A 19655-nucleotide genomic window follows, 5' to 3' on the forward strand; every position below is an offset into this window, starting at 1 on the left:
TTGGGACATCCATGGTATCATTAAGAGACATAGTCACCTCCACTGTCCCTTCGACTGGTTTATGTACGTACTCCACGCTCTCGTCCATCGTGATCATCTCCACTGTGTTGGTTGGAGATGTCATTGATTGTACTTGGTGAGGTTGGGAGACCATAATAGTCTTCATTTACATGGCAAAAGAAAGCCAAGTCACCTCCACATCAGACAGTAATAATACAGAGGTCTTGGCAGAAAGACATCACCACTTCTAGTTGTCTGTCATTCCAATGAAATTGTTCTTCAGCCGCACTTGTAATTTGAAGAGACAACAAAATCAATTATTAATCATGTTACAGTTTATTTGAAATTCATTTTTGATAAGCCAGCACATTGCTTGAAAGTACTTAACAAGTATACAAGTAGATAAACCAATAATATAGAATATTAGATACCTCATTATGGTAGTTCGAACACTTCCCCCAAAACTTTGAGTCCAATCCATTTTCCCTATCCTCCAGCCATTATACTCCTGATATACGTAAGCCAGAATGACGAGGTCTAACTTCATGATGACAGGTTAAGAGTAGATACTGACAGTCAGAACAGCTAAGTTACATAGCTCTTCTATGCAGTCCATCAAAACCTTTCCACTTGTAGAGGCTACCCAAGGTCAAGGTCACCCACATATCACCATGCATCCATTGATACAGATACTCCCAGGACACCATCTGTAGGATTGTCAAAGCATATCTGGACTCACAGTCCACAAGAAATGTCTGAATCAGAACACATAGTTCAAGTAGTTCTTCAACTTATTGGGCAATGGCAGCTGCTCTATTTTGGAATTTCTTTCAATAGTCCGTGAAGCATTTAACACTTTCCGTGTGAATAACCTGCAGGATGACATCAGTGGTCTTGGCTGTTCTGGAATAGAAACATACTGGAAATTAGACAAATTGAGATGAGTGGCGCTTGTGATATAAATCTTTAGTCTACAAGACAAATTGACTTCGCACAATGTGGCAGTTCAAACAGACAACATGATACAACTTTGCAGGACTATTTGCTGCCTTATTTAGATACAGTGACTCTTATTTGCTCAAGACAACGAAACGTTCCTGTTGATAGCACAAACAGAAAAGTGTCTTGTCCGAGGCCACAGGGTCAAATAGATTCATAACTCACCTGACATTTCCTTGAGATAATTTTTGACATCCTCGCTGCCATCCAGTTCATGTGCGAGTCTACCATTATCGTCCCGAGAATTCAAATCCGTTCCACACTCATAGAGAAGCTGTGCGTACCTGATATCACATCCATATCGCATCACCGCATGATAGAGAGACTGACAACATGGCAGACGTTTATACTGAGCACCAGTCTTTTTATTGAAGTCCGGATCAGCACCAGCGATGACCAGAACCCGGAAGCAGTCGTAATGTTTGTAGACCACCGTTATGTAGAGCGGTGTACTGATAAACGATCCAATACTGATCTGAGACAGATTGAGATCAACGCCGCTCTTTATTAGCGCCTGAAAAGATGAAAGGGGAAACAATTCAAAACGTTTCAACGATTTTTAGTCGGAGAGTCAAAGACACACAGCTCCTGCAGCAGACATGACAGACTGATTGTGATATTATGATGCATCAGCCATCTTAATGGTGAGAATGCATAAACACACTTAAACCCGTAATCAGAACAGCCTATCACAGTGATTAATTCCAACCCTATGTCCGATTAGTTGCATCAGAATGGTTTTGTGTGCAGGCAGTGCCCTCTACCCTACCTGCCTATTTCAATCTGGTCGCGTATTTCATATCTTTTCTTGAGCAACTGACAGAACACCCCCCACTTTACAAAGGATTCATTATCAAACTGCTGACCACCTTGTAGATGTACTCACCAACACCCCATCAAAATAGCCATCCATGGCAGCAATATAAAGAGGTGTACACAAACTCATCAGGTCACCATTAGGATTAGCACCAGCTCGAAGAAGGATTTTGATACATTCCAGATGTTTGTGTTTGACTGCCATGTAGAGAGACGTCTGACACTTGATGTCAACAATATCCACGTCAGCCCCTTGGAGGACCAGGTATTCCACAACTTCTGCATGACCAGCTTAAATCAAGATTTATCTTTCAATGTCATTACTTGCTGCAATATGAACCTTGACAATCTAGTTACTACATGTACGACATGTATAAGAAAGTGCAGATTATTTGCCTAAACTACACAACTACACCAGTTAAGGAATAAGTCTCCGATGTGCTTCATTTAAACCCACTGAGTTAGAATCATGTGAGTGTGGCTGATCACTGATCAAACTTGCACACCTCAACTTTACTTCTTTCTTGGTGCACAACCAAACCATTCTCAAACAAGATTTGAAGCACGATCTAAGTTACCTGTAGCAGCCAATCTAAGAGGTGTACAGCCAAGTCTGTTTTTTTGGCTGAGATTCTCTCTGTTCCTATCAACCTCAAGAATCCGTTTGACAGTCTTCAGGTCGCCTTCATGAGCTGCCACATGCAAGGGAGAGTCAGTCTCAAGCACCCGGTTAGCAAAATTCAAGCTATTGAGTACGTTGATCATTTTGCTGGTAATGTAATCATCAAGTCGCACTGACATTCTGGAGTGGAAGGGAAACAAATCATGTCAAGTTGGTGTATATTTTCATAGGCAACAAACACCCCAATTCTCAATTTTTAAGCAGGCTTATGGCATGCCACCTGTACCACTGTTATGACTGTACAGTACCAACACAAACAACGGCAAGAAGAAGGTAAGGAGTCTTGAATCCCCATTCCCATCGGCCATCCCCTCATCAAGGGTAGGCCAGACTAAAGGTGAAGGCCTAGCACTCAGGCAATGCAAAGCCAGTGGCGTGATACTGATTGTCACACTCACACTTCTGTCTCTTCTGACGGCCGTCACACTGTGACTGTGGAGTGTGATGTGGATATCTTGGCAATTTTCTTCCGTGCTGCAGGTTCCAAATCTAGGTTTTTCCAGCGAAATTACATTTGAACCTAAAGTTGGATAGTTTTACATCAAAATCAAACAAGAACTAATTGCATTTTGAACTCCAGCAGCTCATAAACGCAAATAAATCGAGATTTTTCGGAAAAATTTGGCTTCTGTCCACCATGTTTATTTTCAGTGGATACCGTTTGTACCTCCGAAATTAAAGAGCAAACTGGATACGAGGTTTTTACTTGTTCACTCGAATATAAAGTTTGACATAATTTCGTACAATAAAATTGATATAGCCCTTTTTAAAGATCTGTATCTATATTTTGATAACGTTTACTGACATGAAAACCCTCTAGATGTTCCTAAATACTCATATCAAATTAGGACCCTGGCACTGAGGTTGCTCCTGGCAACAGGGAAAAACAACATGGCGAAGATAGTCATAGCAGGTGCCCGTTTTTATCATATTTCTTCCCTAAACGACATAATTCATGGTCCAGTGCTGTTTGCAGCTATCTCCTTGTTGAGTTAAACTGTAGCGCTTTCTATAAACTTTGATAGCGTGGTTGTTTAACTGTTTTCTGTGACCAACTTGGGTAAACTGGAGGTGGAAGGCCTCAAATTAAAGCTGCTTTTGGTGATGATATTGATAACTGAAGCTTTACTTTAGGCCTACACTCTAACTGTCTAACAAAAGTCTAAATATAATAGAAAAAAGGCCAATTAACTTACCCTGAAACAGAAAATTGAAACAAAGATGGTTTGTATTAGTGTACAGTAAGTATAGGCCTATCTTCATCCTCAATCCTGTGCAACACTGTCAACACCTCAAATAATTGTTTGTATTTCAGGTCGGGCTAACTGCCCATATTTTGCAAAAAGTGAACTTCTTGCCGACAACCTTGCCAAGAATCTTGATGATTTTAAACTCCACAAGATAGTCATACAGCCATCAGAGTGGGAGGTGAGTGAACACTTAAGTGAAGAGTTTCATTATGTTTGTTAGCTCTGTTGTTGGGTTGCCACTGACCCTATTGAATGGACCAACAATAGGTCAGCTCAGGACAGGTGTAAATCTAAAATCCTCTCTTCCAATGGTAATGAACAAATGGACTTTCAGTTTTCTGAATTCACTGCTTGGCTGTTCTTGATGTGTACTTCAGAGTAAAAGATTCTGAAGAATCTTTATGTTGCTTTTTCAGGAATGGCTGTCAAAAACATGCAGCGAAAGAAAATGGCTGCATACGAAATCGCCAATGGTCTGGCGCGAATTGATCGATCGTGGTGGGAAGGGTGTCCTTATCGGAGGGGCAAATGATTTCCAGGAATATGCCAGAGGGTACTACAGCGTTGTCTCTAACTTCATTAGCGATGACATGTTGAAAATTGCTGAGGAAAATCTTAAAACTAAAGATGAACTGGACGAGGAGGAACGGTCATTGAAAGCGTTGAGCAAGCCTGTCAACATCTGTATCACTAATGCCAGCAGTCCTGTTAGTTATGGTTTGATTCCAGAAATAGCAAAGGGTGTGACATTTGGAGATCAGACTGAGGTCACTCTTCACCTACTTGACTCGGAGGAAAATATTGAAGGAGTAGGTGGTGTAGAGTTCGAGGCTGTTGACTTGGCCTGCCCCCTATTGCGAGGTGTCAAGACCACATCAGATCCTAAGGCAGCATTTAAGGACTGTAGCGTAATCATATTGTTGGACGAAATTAAGAAGGGAGAGGAAGAAGAGAACTCTGACTGGTTGAAAAGAAATTTTGAATTTTTCACAAATTACGCAAACATTATTGGAGCAGTTGCAAAAAAGGATGTAAAGATTCTCATAGGTGGCGCAGGACCTGTTAACTTTATCACAGACATGATGATCAGAAATGCTCCCGAGATTCCACGACAGAACTTTGTTGCTTTCAGTCGTTTATTAGAAAACCAAGTCAAAGCTGTGATTGGACACCTCCTCAAAGTCAACTCAGCCTACATCGTTGATGCTTTAGTTTGGGGAAATCCTGCTGGAGAACGTTTCGTAGACATAGCGCATTGCCGCGTACACAACTTTGACGGGGCAATCTGGGGACCACCATTCTATTCCCGTCCAGTGAAGGAGTTGATTTACGACAAAAAATGGCTCGAGAAGGAATTCCAGGAGATGGTGAACAGCCGTCAACAGAACCTTGTCACGACGATGAACCATCGGAACAGCGTGTCCCATGCTGCAGCGATTGCTACACTCCTGCAACACTGGGTCCAGGGGTCACCTGAAGGTCAGATCTTCTCACTTGGAGTGTACTCAGAAGGTAAATACATATATATGGGGGTGAACTACACACGTCTTGATTGGACGTCTTTATTAAAAATGTCGAGGGGGGATTGATTGAGATTTCCCCTAGCAATAGAAGTGAGGGCTCAGGTTCTGGCGACATTGTAACAAAAACAATTGAAAGTTCAAGTGGATTGCTTTTAAAAACTGAAGTCAGTATCAGAATCAAGCCTCTTGATAAATGTGTCATGCACCTGATTGTAACTGATGTTATGCCATGTGTCATGCCTCTGTTATAGGCCCTTCTTTTGAGTATGAAAATTGTGATGCATACTCTCCACAACTTGAGTGTATTCTGTTATCCTTCAGGTGATTACGGGATACCAGAAGGCCTTGTTTGCTCTGTCCCTGTAAGGTTCCACTCGGCTGGTTACTGGGAGCTTGTCAAGGATATTGAGATGGCAGAAGAGGAGAATGAGAAGATCAAGCTCTGTGTGGAGGTAGGTGGTCAACATGAAAAAGCCATTGAGTCTATTAGCCACCACTTACTACCCTGAAATACCTTTAGACCAACTTTAATTAAGGATCGCTGTTTGATTTCCCGAGGCGGTAACATTACATGACTAGCTGTGAGGAGTATGCAACCTACATGTACCCCAATTCCAGGATGACCTTGCTTAGTTTTCCATTATAGAAGTGCAGTGGTTCTCAACCCAATTCACTCAATAGAAATAACAAGCCAATACTATTACATTTCAGGACTTGACCAAGGAGTACGAGGTGATTTTCCCACCCCCCTTCATCCCACCTCCAACTCCACCAGCTGAACAAGAAGCTGAAGGAGGGAAAGTGTTTGGGACGGAGGAATCACAGCAGACGGACGACGCTAAGAAAGAAGGTATGTACACTAATCCACCGTGTCACATCGAGATCAAACCATGTCTGGGCCGGCTACTGGTATATATGTAGGCGCTGTGTCCTTGGATTGAGATTTATTTCCTTGTACAGTTCCTGTTAGTGTTATCAAGCAAGTTGTACATTGGCAAAATTTGCAGTCTGCTCTCACAAGGTTGAAACAAATACCTCGCCCCTTTGATGGATTGAAATGTCAGCCAAAAGGTGTCTAAATGTTAAATCTCTTGCAGAAGATGGAAACTCCTCGGCCACTATGACTGGCACGACATCCGAGAGTGAAGGTGACACCGATAAACTGGCAAAGATTGTCGAGGAGAAGGGGGAGGAAGAAAAGGCAGAACAGCCAGGGGATGGGCAGAAGACGGACGAGTCTGAAGATCAGACGGAGGAAGCAGATGAATAAACAAGAGATTCTTTTCACTAAAATCTTTAATTCAATATTTGGACTCGGCAACTTTTTACACAAAATGAACATTCAGTTTACAAGCAGAAGATTTGAAATAAACAGAAGCACTGGTGTAAAAATCTGATATAACGTTCAAGTTCTCTTTAAAACATTGTACAAAATGAAAATTTTCTAAAGACATTATTGTAGTCACTGCTCTGCAGGTTGGAGGCAAAGATATCATAGAAACAATCGCTTAACATGTTGTTTATTTGTAATTACAGTGTGCCAAGAAAGAAAAACAACTTTGCAGAGAGAAATTCACTGTGATGAAAATACATTATTTACATCATTGTTGATACATACAATTTTATTTAAAAGTACCCTTTGTGTCATGTAGATATTTTGTGATATTCGTGAGATATTTAGTGTATCATTGACTAAAACAAGGCTGTGTCACATCTGGAAGGCCTGTCGAGAGAACTCCATTGATTGACCAATGAACATATCATTTCATAAACACTTTCGATATGAAATTCTGTAGATGTCATACAATAAACTTATTTACCAAGTATTCAAAGAAAATATCTGTTTACCTCATTGATATTTCCATTATTCCTTGCAAAACTGTGGTATTTGGTCTGCCAGATCATTAATGTCCCTGTGAATATAACAAACAGGCTGGCTTGTCAGTCCCCTGTTACACAGTACACCTGCATCTCCTGCAGAGGTATATCATTTCCATTGTTCAGCTCTTCAGGGTTTCTGAACAGAACGTCAGCTATTTTGGTCAAAATGTAGTTCAGCACTACACCTTTTACCCCACATGCTCCATTAAAACAACATAAACAAGATGGGATATGCGCAGAAAATTTGCCAAAAATGGAAAACTTGACTCTCTTTAGATAAGCCACCATGGTCGGGTTTTGTTGCTGGTGGCACAGAAGACTGCAGATGAGAAACAACAGAAGCAGACTGCAGAAGGACAGTGTAAAAATGAGTTTTGCGTCCCTCTGGATTATTTGGTACTCGTCCATGATATCGTCAAGGGTGTTTACATCCGTTATATTAAGGTGTGACATGTAATCTATGTTATAGTACAGTGAGACCTCACTTCCAAACATGGTTAGTGAGAGCACTGCTAATAATGGTGCAAATAACACAACAAGATATGCTCTTAGTTTTGTAACTTTAGTGAATCCTGGACTGCCACAAGTTTGAGGGATAAATTCACGCTGAATTCCACTCTTATCTTCCCATTTCCAAGTACACGATAGAAGCTTGTCAAACAGAACAAGATCTTTCTTTAAATGGATAGAGCGACCAGCATTGAAGGTGATCGATGCCAAGGTAACAAGAACTGGCAAAACAGAAGAAAACATAATCATGATTACAAAAGATATATCTAATATATCTAAAAGATCCTTTCCTTCAAGTGGCAGAAACACCTGAAGTAAACGCTCAACTATCATTAATATAATAAGGCAACCCTCAAAACTGTTTAGTAAACAAATCACAACATGAAAATGCCGAAATTGAGAATAACATTTGTATAATGGTTGTGTTAAGTGTTGGTTTACACCGAAATTGTCCACAATGAGCGTGAGAGTGACAACAACTGATAAAAGACCACTGAAGAAGCGAACAGTAGCTGGGAAAATATTTAGACCAATGTTTGACAGCCACAGTGACAGTATTCCAGAAGGTGGAAAAGACACAACCCCAAAGAGAGTCCAGGAGATGACAAAGGTCGTTATGAAATGTGTGCAGATCAGCACAGGTAAAAGGAAATGTTTCTTGGCAAAATATGCCTTTTCTGCATTTTTAAGCTCTTGCAAAATCCTACGACTCTCGAGGTATGACCTGTCAGACTCGGACATCACTTCATCCCCTTTCAAGAAAAGGTCATTCAACTGGTGACTCTGACCCCTCCTTACAACTTCTTCCAAGACATTTATGGCATGTATACTTGTATCCTCCATGGACCACATGTCATCCTTGATGCTGTCCTGCAGGGCTATGTCCATAAATGTTATCTTTATCGGGTAGGAGGGAAGAATGCCATCGCCATATTGGTCTTTGACATCAACTTGGTCACGGACGCACTAAAAAGAAAAGAGAGGCAAAAAAAGTTGAGTCTAGTGTTTTGTTTTTACAATATGTCACAGGGTATCAACCAAGTCAGTGATACCTCAGAATTGCCTGATCTCACAGTTTGACACCTATCGAACTCCATGAGTCGGCCACCAGCAGAGAAGCCAAAAACCATGCAGTCAGTAGATCAGAAAAGAGGCCAAATTTTCCAGGGGGAACCTACATCTTAAAGTCAAATTATTTTGACACAGGTATTCAACACAGTCTATTTGTTTTTTTAGGAAGGAAACCTTTAAAGTGTTTCACCTTTATAGCTCTATAACATGCTGCCTTGTAGAGATCTCTTTGACTTATCTCTCTCATAAGCTGCTGCTCCGTGTCCACAAATGACACTCTCCAGTAGTCATGGGCGCAGATGAAGTGACAATCGAGGGTTATGTCCCACGGCAGTGATCTTGCCAAATCTGTCAATTCTTCTTCTTTGAACAGCTTCAATGGTTCAGATTTTACACCAAATGTCAAGTCGATTTTGACAAAATAGTTTTCTGACCAGAGAACAATCTTCACTGCCGGCCCAGCTTTCACAATCTTTTTGCTCATGTGCTTTGTCATATCGGATTTAACTAATCCCTTTCCAACCTCACTGCGAAAGCTATCATGTACTTGACAAGGACTCAACTTGACTTCACCGTCAGGTGTTTGTAGATCTCTCTGAAAGATACTATAAAATGCTTTTGTCTCAATTTTCGATGATCGTGGTTTTGTCCGAAGCAGTGGTTTCCGAATTGCTTTATAATTATCAAGAGTTATCAGATACTGATAGTCAAACTCATCACAGCTGCTCACTTTCGTTCCTTCTGCAACACTTCCACACATTTTGAGTTCACCGCCTCGGAAAAAATCATCCCCTTCAGTCTTCAGGTAATTGCCTACATCTTTCATGATCTTTTCCACACCTAAAGAAATGTTCCCATGTTTGCGGTAACTTTCTTTCACATGTGCCATTTTACTGGCCTCTCCCCTCTCCGTGCATATCCTTCGCTCTTGCTCTTGGTAGAGTAGATAAGGACTGAGATAATGACGTGCTACAACCTCGTCGAATTCAATCGTTTCCTTGTTTGGTGGCGAATCGGTCGACATTTTCTGTAAATGAAGACAGTGTACTTTTAAATATTGGCCTTGTTTTTAAAGAAAGATTTATGAATCAAAGGAGAAGCCATTGTTGACTAAGTAGGCCTTAGTCAACTTATAATTGTAATTGGTATCACCAGTGATTTAAGTTCACTGAAGAATGTAGACTATATGTGGCCGAAGTAGTGATGTGGTGAAGTATGTAGACTATGTGGCCGAAGTAGTGATGTGGTGAAGTATGTAGACTATGTGGCCGAAGTAGTGATGTGGTGAAGTATGTAGACTATGTGGACGAAGTAGTGATGTGGTGAAGTATGTAGACTATGTGGACGAAGTAGTGATGTGGTGAAGCATGTAGACTATGTGGACGAAGTAGTGATGTGGTGAAGTATGTAGACTATGTGGACGAAGTAGTGATGTGGTGAAGTATGTAGACTATGTGGACGAAGTAGTGATGTGGTGAAGTATGTAGACTATGTGGACGAAGTAGTGATGTGGTGAAGTATGTAGACTATGTGGACGAAGTAGTGATGTGGTGAAGTATGTAGACTATGTGGACGAAGTAGTGATGTGGTGAAGTATGTAGACTATGTGGACGAAGTAGTGATGTGGTGAAGTATGTAGACTATTTGGCCGAAGTAGTGATGTGGTGAAGTATGTAGGCTATGTGGACGAAGTAGTGATGTGGTGAAGTATGTAGACTATGTGGACGAAGTAGTGATGTGGTGAGGTATGTAGACTATGTGGACGAAGTAGTGATGTGGTGAAGTATGTAGACTATGTGGACGAAGTAGTAATGTGGTGTAGTATGTAGACTATGTGGACGAAGTAGTGATGTGGTGAAGTATGTAGACTATATGGACAAAGTAGTGATGTGGTGATAGTATGTAGACTATATGGACGAAGTAGTGATGTGGTGATAGTATGTAGACTATGTGGACGAAGTAGTGATGTGGTGATAGTAAATGTCAAAATGTTGTGTTATAGAGAATCAGATGAAATTCTGCAGACAGAGACATAAACAGCGAAAACAATAACATACCTCTTCCCAAGATTCGTTTAAATCTTGATCCGACATCTCAATTTCTACCTCTGGGTTCTGCATCTGAAATTAAATAACACCGTACAAGCATGGGTTTCTGAATGATGTCTGTGACATTATACTGGTCCTCAACCATAAGTTAATACCATGATTAGAGATTCACTGGACATCCAACTGTCCTGCACTTGATCTATCCTATCCAGATCTATCCAATCATTGATTTCCACTGTCCTCCTCTGGAAAACCATTGGAAGACCCATGGATGCCCACTGGTCCTCTACTGGAACTATTGGGACTCCAATTGATGTCACTGGTCCTTAAAAATTGAGTAGCCTATACATGTATATGAGATGTAAAAACCTTTGCGGTCGATGAACGTTTTCAGACAGTTGAAATATCATGGAAAAATCACCTCCACACTTGATTTCAAAAAGATGCATTCTGTGAATCTGATCCCAGTATCCGGTAGTATGATTAGTCATCTCTAAAAATGGATGGGGAATCCCCACATTAATTGCATTTGGTGATATGAATAAAGACCGTAGCAAATGCTTTTACTCCGGTTTTGTACAGGAAGGCCTAGTGTAAATGTACATGGAGATTTAGATAAAAGCATTTGCTAGTCTTTATTCATATCACCCATCCTCATCAGTAGCTGCCCATTTCACCTTAACCTAATTCGCCTTATACAATATGGCCTTCTCCCATTTAGCCTTCTCCTAACTTGCCTTTTCTCAATTTGCCTTATACAATTTCACCTTCGTCTTATCACTTATCTCGCCTTCTTCCTAATTGGCCTTCCTCTCTCCTCGCAAGGCCAATGCCTTAGGCCTGTTATCTTGACCAAATATGATTACTGATGACTACATATATCAGAATCGATGCACCAAAAAATTGAGGTTACCCCCATTGCAAAACTGATCATTTAATCTTTATAACTGTTTATAAGCCAACTTATTAACCCTTTCGTTATAAGGCCAGCTTCAGTACACTCCGGACGCAGAGGACCGGCCTCATCCTGTCCAGGAGATCCAATTAGGATGACACAATGGACTGCTAAAGCCCGTTTAGGCCTATCAACACTATATAGGCTTACTATGACTAGTATAGGCAGTTGCAGTGTTTTCTTCCTAGATGCATAAGTTGTTATCTCCATCCTAAAACTACCTGTGATTAGGCATATACGTTTAATAAAAAATAAACAAACTGTATTTTAGCTAAATTTATCTTTATTCTTTTCTGTAAATCAACATGACACAAGGTCTCTTACAATCTCTCCCATAAAACAACTAACTTTACCACCCTGTCCGTCATGAAAGGAAAACCAGCACCAGGTTCTCATGGCAGCTCTCATACTCCACCCATCAACAGAGGTGACATCAGCTCTACCGGCATTTCAACGGCTGCTCCATAGCCACCTATTGAGCTGTTGCAGACCACTGAGTGAGAACCATGAAACATGCTGAACTTAACTGAGTCTGACAACATTCAGTCTGAATTGAGAAAGGCCAATTGACAACAACTGGCATTATAAATCGGGCACTGCCAAGACAAATCTCCGAGGAAGAAATGTTCTTGCAGGTTCAGACAGAATGATAAATCTAGGAGTTTTATGAGCTTTGCTCATGCACAACTACAAATTCTTTCAAGTCTTTCTAACTTTGACATCTGTTCTGACATTAAACCTGATAATTAGTTGGATTTGGAATAACTAAAGAAAATTGCAGAAGCATCGCTATACAAAATACTCTCAGCTGAGGTATGAAACTCAATTTTGCAAGGAAAATGGGTTTAGTTTCTGTGTGCTGTTGGACAGGAGAATGCTACAAACACAAGATAAAACAATTAAGGCAAGATTCAAGCTTGGAATTCCACTACAGCAGGAACCAGGACATCACACAGCTTTCACAGGCATTGGGTTAATTTAAATGTAAGATATTGACTTGGTGATAATAACTGACCACCTTGCCTGTGGAAGACAGGAAACTGGGATGTTGTCCCACTATAATGGATTCAGACCTAAAACCTTAGACACCCGACTTCAGATTAGTAATGCAAAATGAACAATTACACAAACAGACACAACAATCAACTAACACATCAACTGGTAACACAGCTAAATCAGAGATCCATCGAAAAGTAAGTGGAATAAATGAGCAATAATAAAAAATCAATTTAAAACAGATATACACACACCTCTTTGGTTGAACCCAAGTTCAATATTTCAATAATTCCTCAGTCTGATGACAAACCATCACCTGAGAATGACAGGGTTCTCGCTACAAAAGGTAACGATAATGTCAGCGTCATTGATCCTGAGAGAAACACAGCAAGTCAAGCAAGTCATGGAAAACATCACCAAACAAATGCTATGAAAAGAAACTTGGCTTTCATTACAACCTGCATCTGAATTCTCAATGCACATGCAAATCAGTTGCTATTCAGATTGAAATAAGGGTGGAGTTATTTCTATGGCCTGAACTAGGATAAACACCGCACATTTCAACAACTTCACATATTATATACTTAACCAATTCTGCATAATAGAACAGAACCGTGGTCATAATCCTCGTCAAAGACTGAGATGCTGTACATCCATGTCTGGCACTAGGCCAATTCATCAGCTTTCAACCACGGGCTGAAGAAGTATTGTAAAAAGGGACAAAATTGGTTTCCTATTGATGAAAAAACCTTGAACACTTATTTTTAAAATACTTCTCAAAATCTAGTTCATCTGTTAAAAATAAGTTTGCACAGCCGAAAAAGCTCAGGAATGAACACAGTATCATATATACAGCACCTAAATAACTAACAAAATGATTGTTAAACCCTAACACTGAGACAGTGGTCATAATCGCAAAGAAGACCCACCCCACAGACAATGACTAAATATTTGGCAGATGGGTAGTTATTAAAAACTAACATAAACACACACAAAATGATTCAATTGGAATTAAAACATTCCAGACTAAAACAAATTAACACTTTGAGCAAATAAACCACAATTTGTTTTCAAGAGTAAGTTGCCTTTAGCAGAGCACAAATAAAGCACACACACTAGCCGTATTCACTAATTTCAATCATTCAAGAGTTCAATATCAACTGTCCCAGAGGAGAGCTCTTGAAAGTCTACAGCACCTCACCTGGTCACTAGGTGCAAAACTAGGCTCATCTAGACGAACAACTTAACACTGATTACAAGCATCAGGGAGCTTTCTATGGCACTCATCCTGCAGAGGATCTGCTGGCTCTGTCTAAATATCTTTCCTAACTATGGTTCCTGTTATCGTCTCTTCACTGCTATAGAGTTGACTTCCTCAACGCACGATTCAGCAGGAGAATATCGCGTAGTTTGAAACCGTATTCGGATTGGAGGGTTCTGTAGAGGAAGTCTGGAGCAGTCTCTTGCATACGTTTCATCTCATAAAGTAGCTCGCCATCGAAGTCTTCAAATCTGAAAGAGGCACGTTGTCGTGAGTTCCAAGTATTGAGGATGAGGGTGGACTTGAATATCATAATGCTCCAGAACCACGGAAGAGGAAGGAGGAAATCAGTGCTGCCCTCAATCTTATGAAGAAGTGGTCTGAACAGGAATAAAACCCCAATGTTGATCCCGACAGAACCTAATGCCATCCTAAGCTATTCAATTACAGAAGATGAAAATATTGCCAAGACCAGATTAACTGTCATTAGGGACAGAGCAATCTTGATATGCATGAAACAACCTCCTATTTCCATGTACTTACCTATCAGAGTAATCACTGAGACCATGGTTCTCCAACCACTTTTTGATTTCTAAGATTTTGGATAAGGAGTGAGGCCTCTCTGGGAGGGCTATGGCTGTTTCTGTGGGGCTTTCAACCTTCGTCTCAGGACTGCCGGCATTGCTGCATGTGGCGTACGACTCCTGACTGGTGGACCTGGGCACAAACAAATGTTCAAGTTGAAATGAAATTGGCGAGTGGATGTAATGTAAAGTAACTGAAGAATATGTAACATTCAAGGCAAAGTAGCTGTGAAAACTGTCTTCTCCATTAGAAGACCTACAATCACAGAGGCTGTTCAATCAGGATTATCGTCTGGGTCCAAATACATCAGGTCACAGGAGAGCTTGGTTCTCAAATTTGGTTTGAAGTTGCTTCTTGATCTTCTTCATGCACTCACCTGCCAACAAAATCACAAACACCGATGCCACCATCAGCGATCACTCTTCCACGGTCACCCAACTCCCGGATCAAACCATCGACAGCAAAGTCAAAGTTGTTTTCGTCGCTGAAGTCAAAGTAGAGTTTGGTGCCCACCATCATCCCGAGCCAGCCGTCAGGCGTGTAATCTTTTTGGAGGATCAATGGCACAATACTGCGACGGAGTCGATATGTATATTCTGCCTCTGAAAGACAAATGAGAAATTCAAGATTCCTGAGAAAGGAACAAGTTAAAACTGAACTATTGCTGTTGGTGATAACTGTCTGATCTTTTAGGCTCACCAACAAATTTGTGTAGCAACTACTTTCCACAGAGTTGGCATTCAGCTTGGCATGTTTTGATATGTATGGGTATCTGACTGATAAGCTTTGCTGATGTCTTCAGAAGTCTACCTCTGTATCCCATAATCCTTTACCCCATGCCTGGCCATGCTTGCCCGAGTTTGTAGTTCATGGTTTCATAAAGTTTGTCCCTGGCTACCTACCAGATCTGCAGTTTGGACTGTCCTTGTATCTCTGAGACACACACAGGATCACCACAACTGCCTTCTCTACAGCAAGTGCCATGGCCTCGAGAGTTGAACCACCTGTGAAGGAGAAATCACTGGTTAAACATCATAATCAACAATTAGAGGGAGAAAAAGAGCTGGCGAGGAGAAGAGGACGACAGCCTCTAGAGGGAGGCTAGACCTGTGTGACTCTGATATCTATGAATGGAGGTTCATCGACCAAATGCCACACCACATCCTGCAGGGCTGTCCCAGATGAACAATCAGTAAGAAGTCTGACAATAGCACGCATTCTGAAGATGAATCCTGTTACACTTGATCAAAAGCCAGAAGAAGACCATGTCACAAAGTCATACTCACTCATGTTCTCAACATCCATCCAAACCTTGTATCCCTCGGCTTTGAGGCGGTCCTTTACTTTCAGCATGACTGGTTTGGAATCCCACTGATAGCTGATCATGACATGTGGTGCCTCACTCGCCACAACATCTGAAAACAACCAGCTAGAAAGTCAATCAGACAAAAACAGACGGCCATTTATAGCAGTTTTCCCTGGAATGTTACTACCTCTAAAAGATATCCAAGTCTTGGTTTTGACTCATAATCAGTTGATAACAGTCACTACAAGGACACAATTCGTCATTGCATAAAGGTCCGGTGGCATTTTTATGACGATACCAAGTGTTCTCCTTGTTCGGGTTGTGAAATTACTTCGTTCATTACCTGCATCATGTGATATGCTTGAAACCTTCCATCGAGCACTTATTTCCCAGAGCGCACCTCTTGCCGCATGGCGGACGCCTTCTTCCGTACCGCTTGTGATAAGGAGCTGCAGACCTGGAATAGCGAAGAGGAGATTCTGCCAGTAGTATGCATCGTTGCAAGTTCATATCAATATGAACAAAACAGGCCACAAAATTACAAGTGTATGAATATCGTGATTGTCTTCCCAGGTAAAACTGGGTCGCACATGGTACCAAATGGATGAGAACTTGTATCTTTGCGGTGAGGTTAGAACCCTGGCCAAAGAACGACTGTGTCATTCCCTAAACCAATCACTTGCACTCACCTTCCAGACTTCCGTTCTCTTCTTTGATCCTCTTCTTACAGTATGCATTAAACGCGAGGATCCAGATGCCACGAGCGGCAAACTTCTGCTCCTCTGGCTTACAGTCGAGGCTGAGTAGACTCACGTAGAGAGGGAGGATGTGGTTCCTTACAACACGTTCCTTGTTGGAATCATTGGCGACCAAGTGGTTCAAACCGTGGACGAGCTCGCTCGCACAGAAACCGTACTTCTTCGAGAAGTGTCCTTCTGATTCTATGGCCGATTTGAGTATTTCAATAATGTAGCAGATGTTTGTGTCGTCTGCATGGATGATCATGTTCTCGTCCTCAGTTATTATATAACTGAGGAGAATCAAGACCTTCAGTTTCAGAACAGGGTTGTCCGACTCCAAATACCCCTGCAGGCTTTTTACCGCCATGGCATCACGAAAGACATCTCGACTGTCACGATAATGGCGGCAGATGTTGTGCATAATACCCATAATTCCCTTCACATAATACAGTTTCATTTCATCGTTTTCTAATTCCGTCGAGTTAAATGCATCATTTCGCAAGTCTTCTAAAAATAAAGTTATGGCACCACTACGCGTGATTTTCTCACACAAACTCCGGGATATGTCGGTTGTATTCCACAAGGTTGATACAACCTGGATAATGTTAGTCAGAGCATCCTGATGGACCGTTCCATCCTCTTTATGGATTGAGTTCCAAATTCGAATCAACAACTGCACAATACCAAGTTCCTCCATCTTGTCGGCAATATGTATTCGCCAAGAATTATCTGGATTATAATTCGTCCTTCGTTTAACAAATTTTAAATCATCGAGTGGTTTACTCGTCGTGAAGTCAATGATATCGAGCAGTTTTGGGATGCGAGATTCCAGCAGCGCCATGACCTCTGTTAAGCTGTACTTGCCGTGACTCTGCGGAGAAATCTTTGGAGAACAAAGTGGTGAGAATGGCGAACTGCAGCGAAGTGTCAGGGGATCTACTGTGACTCTTGATGATTTCTGAATTCGACACGGACTGATAGGCACTTTGAATGGACTCGTGGAGGGATCAGTAGCCTCGATGGCTGAGGCTGGATTATCAGCATTGTGCACCAAATCAGCAGCATCTTTACAAACTAAGTCATCCTTCTGAACTTCAGTGCTGCTGGAAACACCTTGCTCTGCGTGTTTTTTCAGTTCCTGATGACCAGCTACCTCTTCTTTCCCCAAGGATTCAGCTCTGGTCTCACTTTCTAATCTTAAATCAGGAGGTGAACTTGTATCCAAGTATACATCATCTGACCTCTCTAACTTATGGCCGTTACGGCGTTGGAATGGATCATGTGTTTGTGCATCTACAGGGCTAGAACTGGAACTACCAACACTTTTTTCAGTAGGGCTAGCAGTTGCTACAGGAAAAGCTATGTTAGGCTGATGGAAAAGACTGCTAGGTGCATCTACAGGGCTAGAACTAGTGCTTCCAATGCCTTTCTCAACAGGGCTAGTTATTGTCACTGCAAGACTGGTATCAATTCCCAAAGTGTTGTTTACATTCTCTGAACTAGATATGTGCGAACAATGCCCTGATGTGGGAGAAATTATCATAGCATTCGAGTCATAGTCAGGCGATTTCACCAGAGGGCCCAAGTTGTTTGGAACTTTTGCTCCGTTTGATTCACTAGATTGCCCACTGCTAAATGCATGAGCAGCAGAACTTAAACTGAGAGATGTTGACCGACGCGCCGTTGTTGTGTCTGAATAACTAGGGAGGGTTACTGCACAGTTAGTCACATTAACAGGTTGCGACTGAGTTGAGACAATATCAGCATTTGTTCCAGGACAACACTCAATGGAGGTGCTATCTGGGCTAAGTTCATGCGTCTGTCCGTTCGGTACTCCCAACCAGGCTCCTCCAGCATCAGACTTGCGTCGGTCCTGGGCACGATCTACGATGGGGAACCTCCAGGGACTCGGAGTACGCTTCCGCCTGGGATCTGGTTCATCTTTCTTGGCTTTTTTTGGCTCTGGGGGCGAGGTTGTGTTGTCTGATGGATTGCTACACCTGAGAGATTCAGGCAATTCTTTTGTTGCATCCCCAACCCCCTCCATTCTTACGGGAACTGCGGATGGTCATCCCTAATCAGGAGTTCCCATTCTGATACTGGAAGATAAGAAAAATTTATGAAATTGACACCTAAATTGTGAAGGCCTAGTCCTAAGTCACATGAGCAGATGGCATGCTGAGCAGTGTGGCAAATCAATACCAGTAGGCCTATGAGTATGAGTACGAGAATGCAATACCATGATAATCAGTCGTGAGGGATTGGGATGTTATTTGAGTTTGACCTGGGCATCATCAGTGCCAGTGGCAGTGAACTGTGCAGCAGTCATGCAGTGGGTCTCAGTGCCTTACTGACAGCGTCACTCACTGACAGTGACACTCACTGACAGTGACACTCACACCGACACAGACACTGACACTGGATCACTGACACTCAGTGTCAGTGACCCAGTGGCAGTCGTCGCAGTGTCACTGTCAGTGTCACACTGACACTGCAGTCTGTCATTTGATCTCAATAACCATTTTAGGACTTGTTTTCAGGCATAATTACTCATTTTGCAGAGCTAATGTGGTATATTTACCAGATAGATAACTAGTGAATATATATTTGCCTACGTGAGCCAAAATTCTACAACGCTGCATGAAAGTAATAGGGTAATCTCGTTCGAAAAATCTGAAAAATCTAAATATTCTCGAGTGACCGCCATCGCTCCATTCTCCAAGCGTCGTCAATTGTGACAATCGCTGACAAGTCTCACTCGACTTACTGTCTCTGCCACAGTTGGTTCTCCAGCAACGGATGTATGTAGAATTCGTCATTACGGCTGCTCGAGTGCTCTGACCCCTCTGACTCTGTACCGCAGTGAATGATTATTTCGGTTTGCCAAAAAGCATGTAGAGAATACATTGTTGTTGTCCTTATTATTCATTATTCAATAAATATAGAACAATCATAATCGTAAAATTTGTTTCGAAAATAATTGTTTTCATTTGTAATTTTTTCTCTCCACTCTCCACTCAGATTGTGGCATT

General features: G+C 41.6%; 4 protein-coding genes across 6 annotated transcripts; 1 reads left to right on the plus strand and 3 right to left on the minus strand.

Moving 5' to 3' along the window:
- Positions 1-317: 317 nt before the first annotated feature.
- LOC135498296 (ankyrin repeat and SOCS box protein 1-like) lies at positions 318-3141 on the minus strand. 2 transcript variants are annotated; one of them, XM_064788552.1, is made up of 5 exons: positions 2896-3141; positions 2394-2617; positions 1886-2106; positions 1165-1513; positions 318-898 (listed from the first exon to the last, which is right to left on the minus strand). In XM_064788552.1, exons 2-5 carry the CDS (start codon positions 2614-2616, stop codon positions 831-833), a joined length of 861 nt encoding a protein of 286 aa, XP_064644622.1. In that variant the 5' UTR covers position 2617; positions 2896-3141; the 3' UTR covers positions 318-830. The 2 variants fall into 2 exon arrangements, with proteins under 2 accessions (XP_064644622.1, XP_064644621.1); XM_064788551.1 differs by having other exon boundaries at positions 318-903.
- A 243-nt stretch (positions 3142-3384) lies between these two features.
- LOC135498279 (putative malate dehydrogenase 1B) lies at positions 3385-7076 on the plus strand. Its single transcript, XM_064788519.1, has 6 exons — positions 3385-3410; positions 3813-3925; positions 4164-5259; positions 5592-5722; positions 5982-6120; positions 6368-7076. The coding sequence occupies exons 1-6, from the start codon at positions 3389-3391 to the stop codon at positions 6538-6540; spliced, it is 1674 nt and encodes a 557-aa protein (XP_064644589.1). The 5' UTR covers positions 3385-3388; the 3' UTR covers positions 6541-7076.
- A 17-nt stretch (positions 7077-7093) lies between these two features.
- On the minus strand, positions 7094-11249 carry LOC135498272 (uncharacterized). Its single transcript, XM_064788506.1, has 4 exons — positions 11202-11249; positions 10790-10852; positions 8923-9759; positions 7094-8627 (listed from the first exon to the last, which is right to left on the minus strand). Exons 2-4 carry the CDS (start codon positions 10850-10852, stop codon positions 7212-7214), a joined length of 2316 nt encoding a protein of 771 aa, XP_064644576.1. The 5' UTR covers positions 11202-11249; the 3' UTR covers positions 7094-7211.
- A 774-nt stretch (positions 11250-12023) lies between these two features.
- LOC135498267 (uncharacterized) lies at positions 12024-19448 on the minus strand. Of its 2 annotated transcripts, none has more exons than XM_064788494.1 (8): positions 19391-19448; positions 16573-18722; positions 16227-16340; positions 15864-15992; positions 15480-15581; positions 14954-15179; positions 14536-14709; positions 12024-14243 (listed from the first exon to the last, which is right to left on the minus strand). In XM_064788494.1, exons 2-8 carry the CDS (start codon positions 18668-18670, stop codon positions 14090-14092), a joined length of 2997 nt encoding a protein of 998 aa, XP_064644564.1. In that variant the 5' UTR covers positions 18671-18722; positions 19391-19448; the 3' UTR covers positions 12024-14089. The 2 variants fall into 2 exon arrangements, with proteins under 2 accessions (XP_064644564.1, XP_064644563.1); XM_064788493.1 differs by lacking the exon at positions 19391-19448 and adding an exon at positions 19205-19327.
- Between the last annotated feature and the right edge of the window lie 207 nt (positions 19449-19655).

This window comes from Lineus longissimus, chromosome 13, assembly GCF_910592395.1.
Source record: "Lineus longissimus chromosome 13, tnLinLong1.2, whole genome shotgun sequence".
Classification (NCBI taxonomy): domain Eukaryota; kingdom Metazoa; phylum Nemertea; class Pilidiophora; order Heteronemertea; family Lineidae; genus Lineus; species Lineus longissimus.

Coding starts and splice junctions, on each gene's coding strand:
- LOC135498296 (XM_064788551.1), bottom strand. CDS start 2,616: ATGTCAGTGCGACTTGATGATTACATTACCAGCAAAATGATCAACGTA. Junction 1,514..1,885: donor GCTATTTTGATGGGGTGTTG/GTGAGTACATCT, acceptor TCATCTTTTCAG/GCGCTAATAAAGAGCGGCGT. Junction 904..1,164: donor TTATCTCAAGGAAATGTCAG/GTGAGTTATGAA, acceptor TTTCTATTCCAG/AACAGCCAAGACCACTGATG.
- LOC135498279 (XM_064788519.1), top strand. CDS start 3,389: ATGGCGAAGATAGTCATAGCAG. Junction 5,723..5,981: donor AGATCAAGCTCTGTGTGGAG/GTAGGTGGTCAA, acceptor ATTACATTTCAG/GACTTGACCAAGGAGTACGA. Junction 6,121..6,367: donor GGACGACGCTAAGAAAGAAG/GTATGTACACTA, acceptor AATCTCTTGCAG/AAGATGGAAACTCCTCGGCC.
- LOC135498272 (XM_064788506.1), bottom strand. CDS start 10,852: ATGCAGAACCCAGAGGTAGAAATTGAGATGTCGGATCAAGATTTAAAC. Junction 9,760..10,789: donor TAAACGAATCTTGGGAAGAG/GTATGTTATTGT, acceptor CTTCATTTACAG/AAAATGTCGACCGATTCGCC. Junction 8,628..8,922: donor CATGTTATAGAGCTATAAAG/GTGAAACACTTT, acceptor TTTTCTTTTTAG/TGCGTCCGTGACCAAGTTGA.
- LOC135498267 (XM_064788494.1), bottom strand. CDS start 18,670: ATGGAGGGGGTTGGGGATGCAACAAAAGAATTGCCTGAATCTCTCAGG. Junction 15,180..15,479: donor CAGTCCAAACTGCAGATCTG/GTAGGTAGCCAG, acceptor TTTGTCTTTCAG/AGGCAGAATATACATATCGA. Junction 14,710..14,953: donor GTTTGTGATTTTGTTGGCAG/GTGAGTGCATGA, acceptor GTTTGTGCCCAG/GTCCACCAGTCAGGAGTCGT.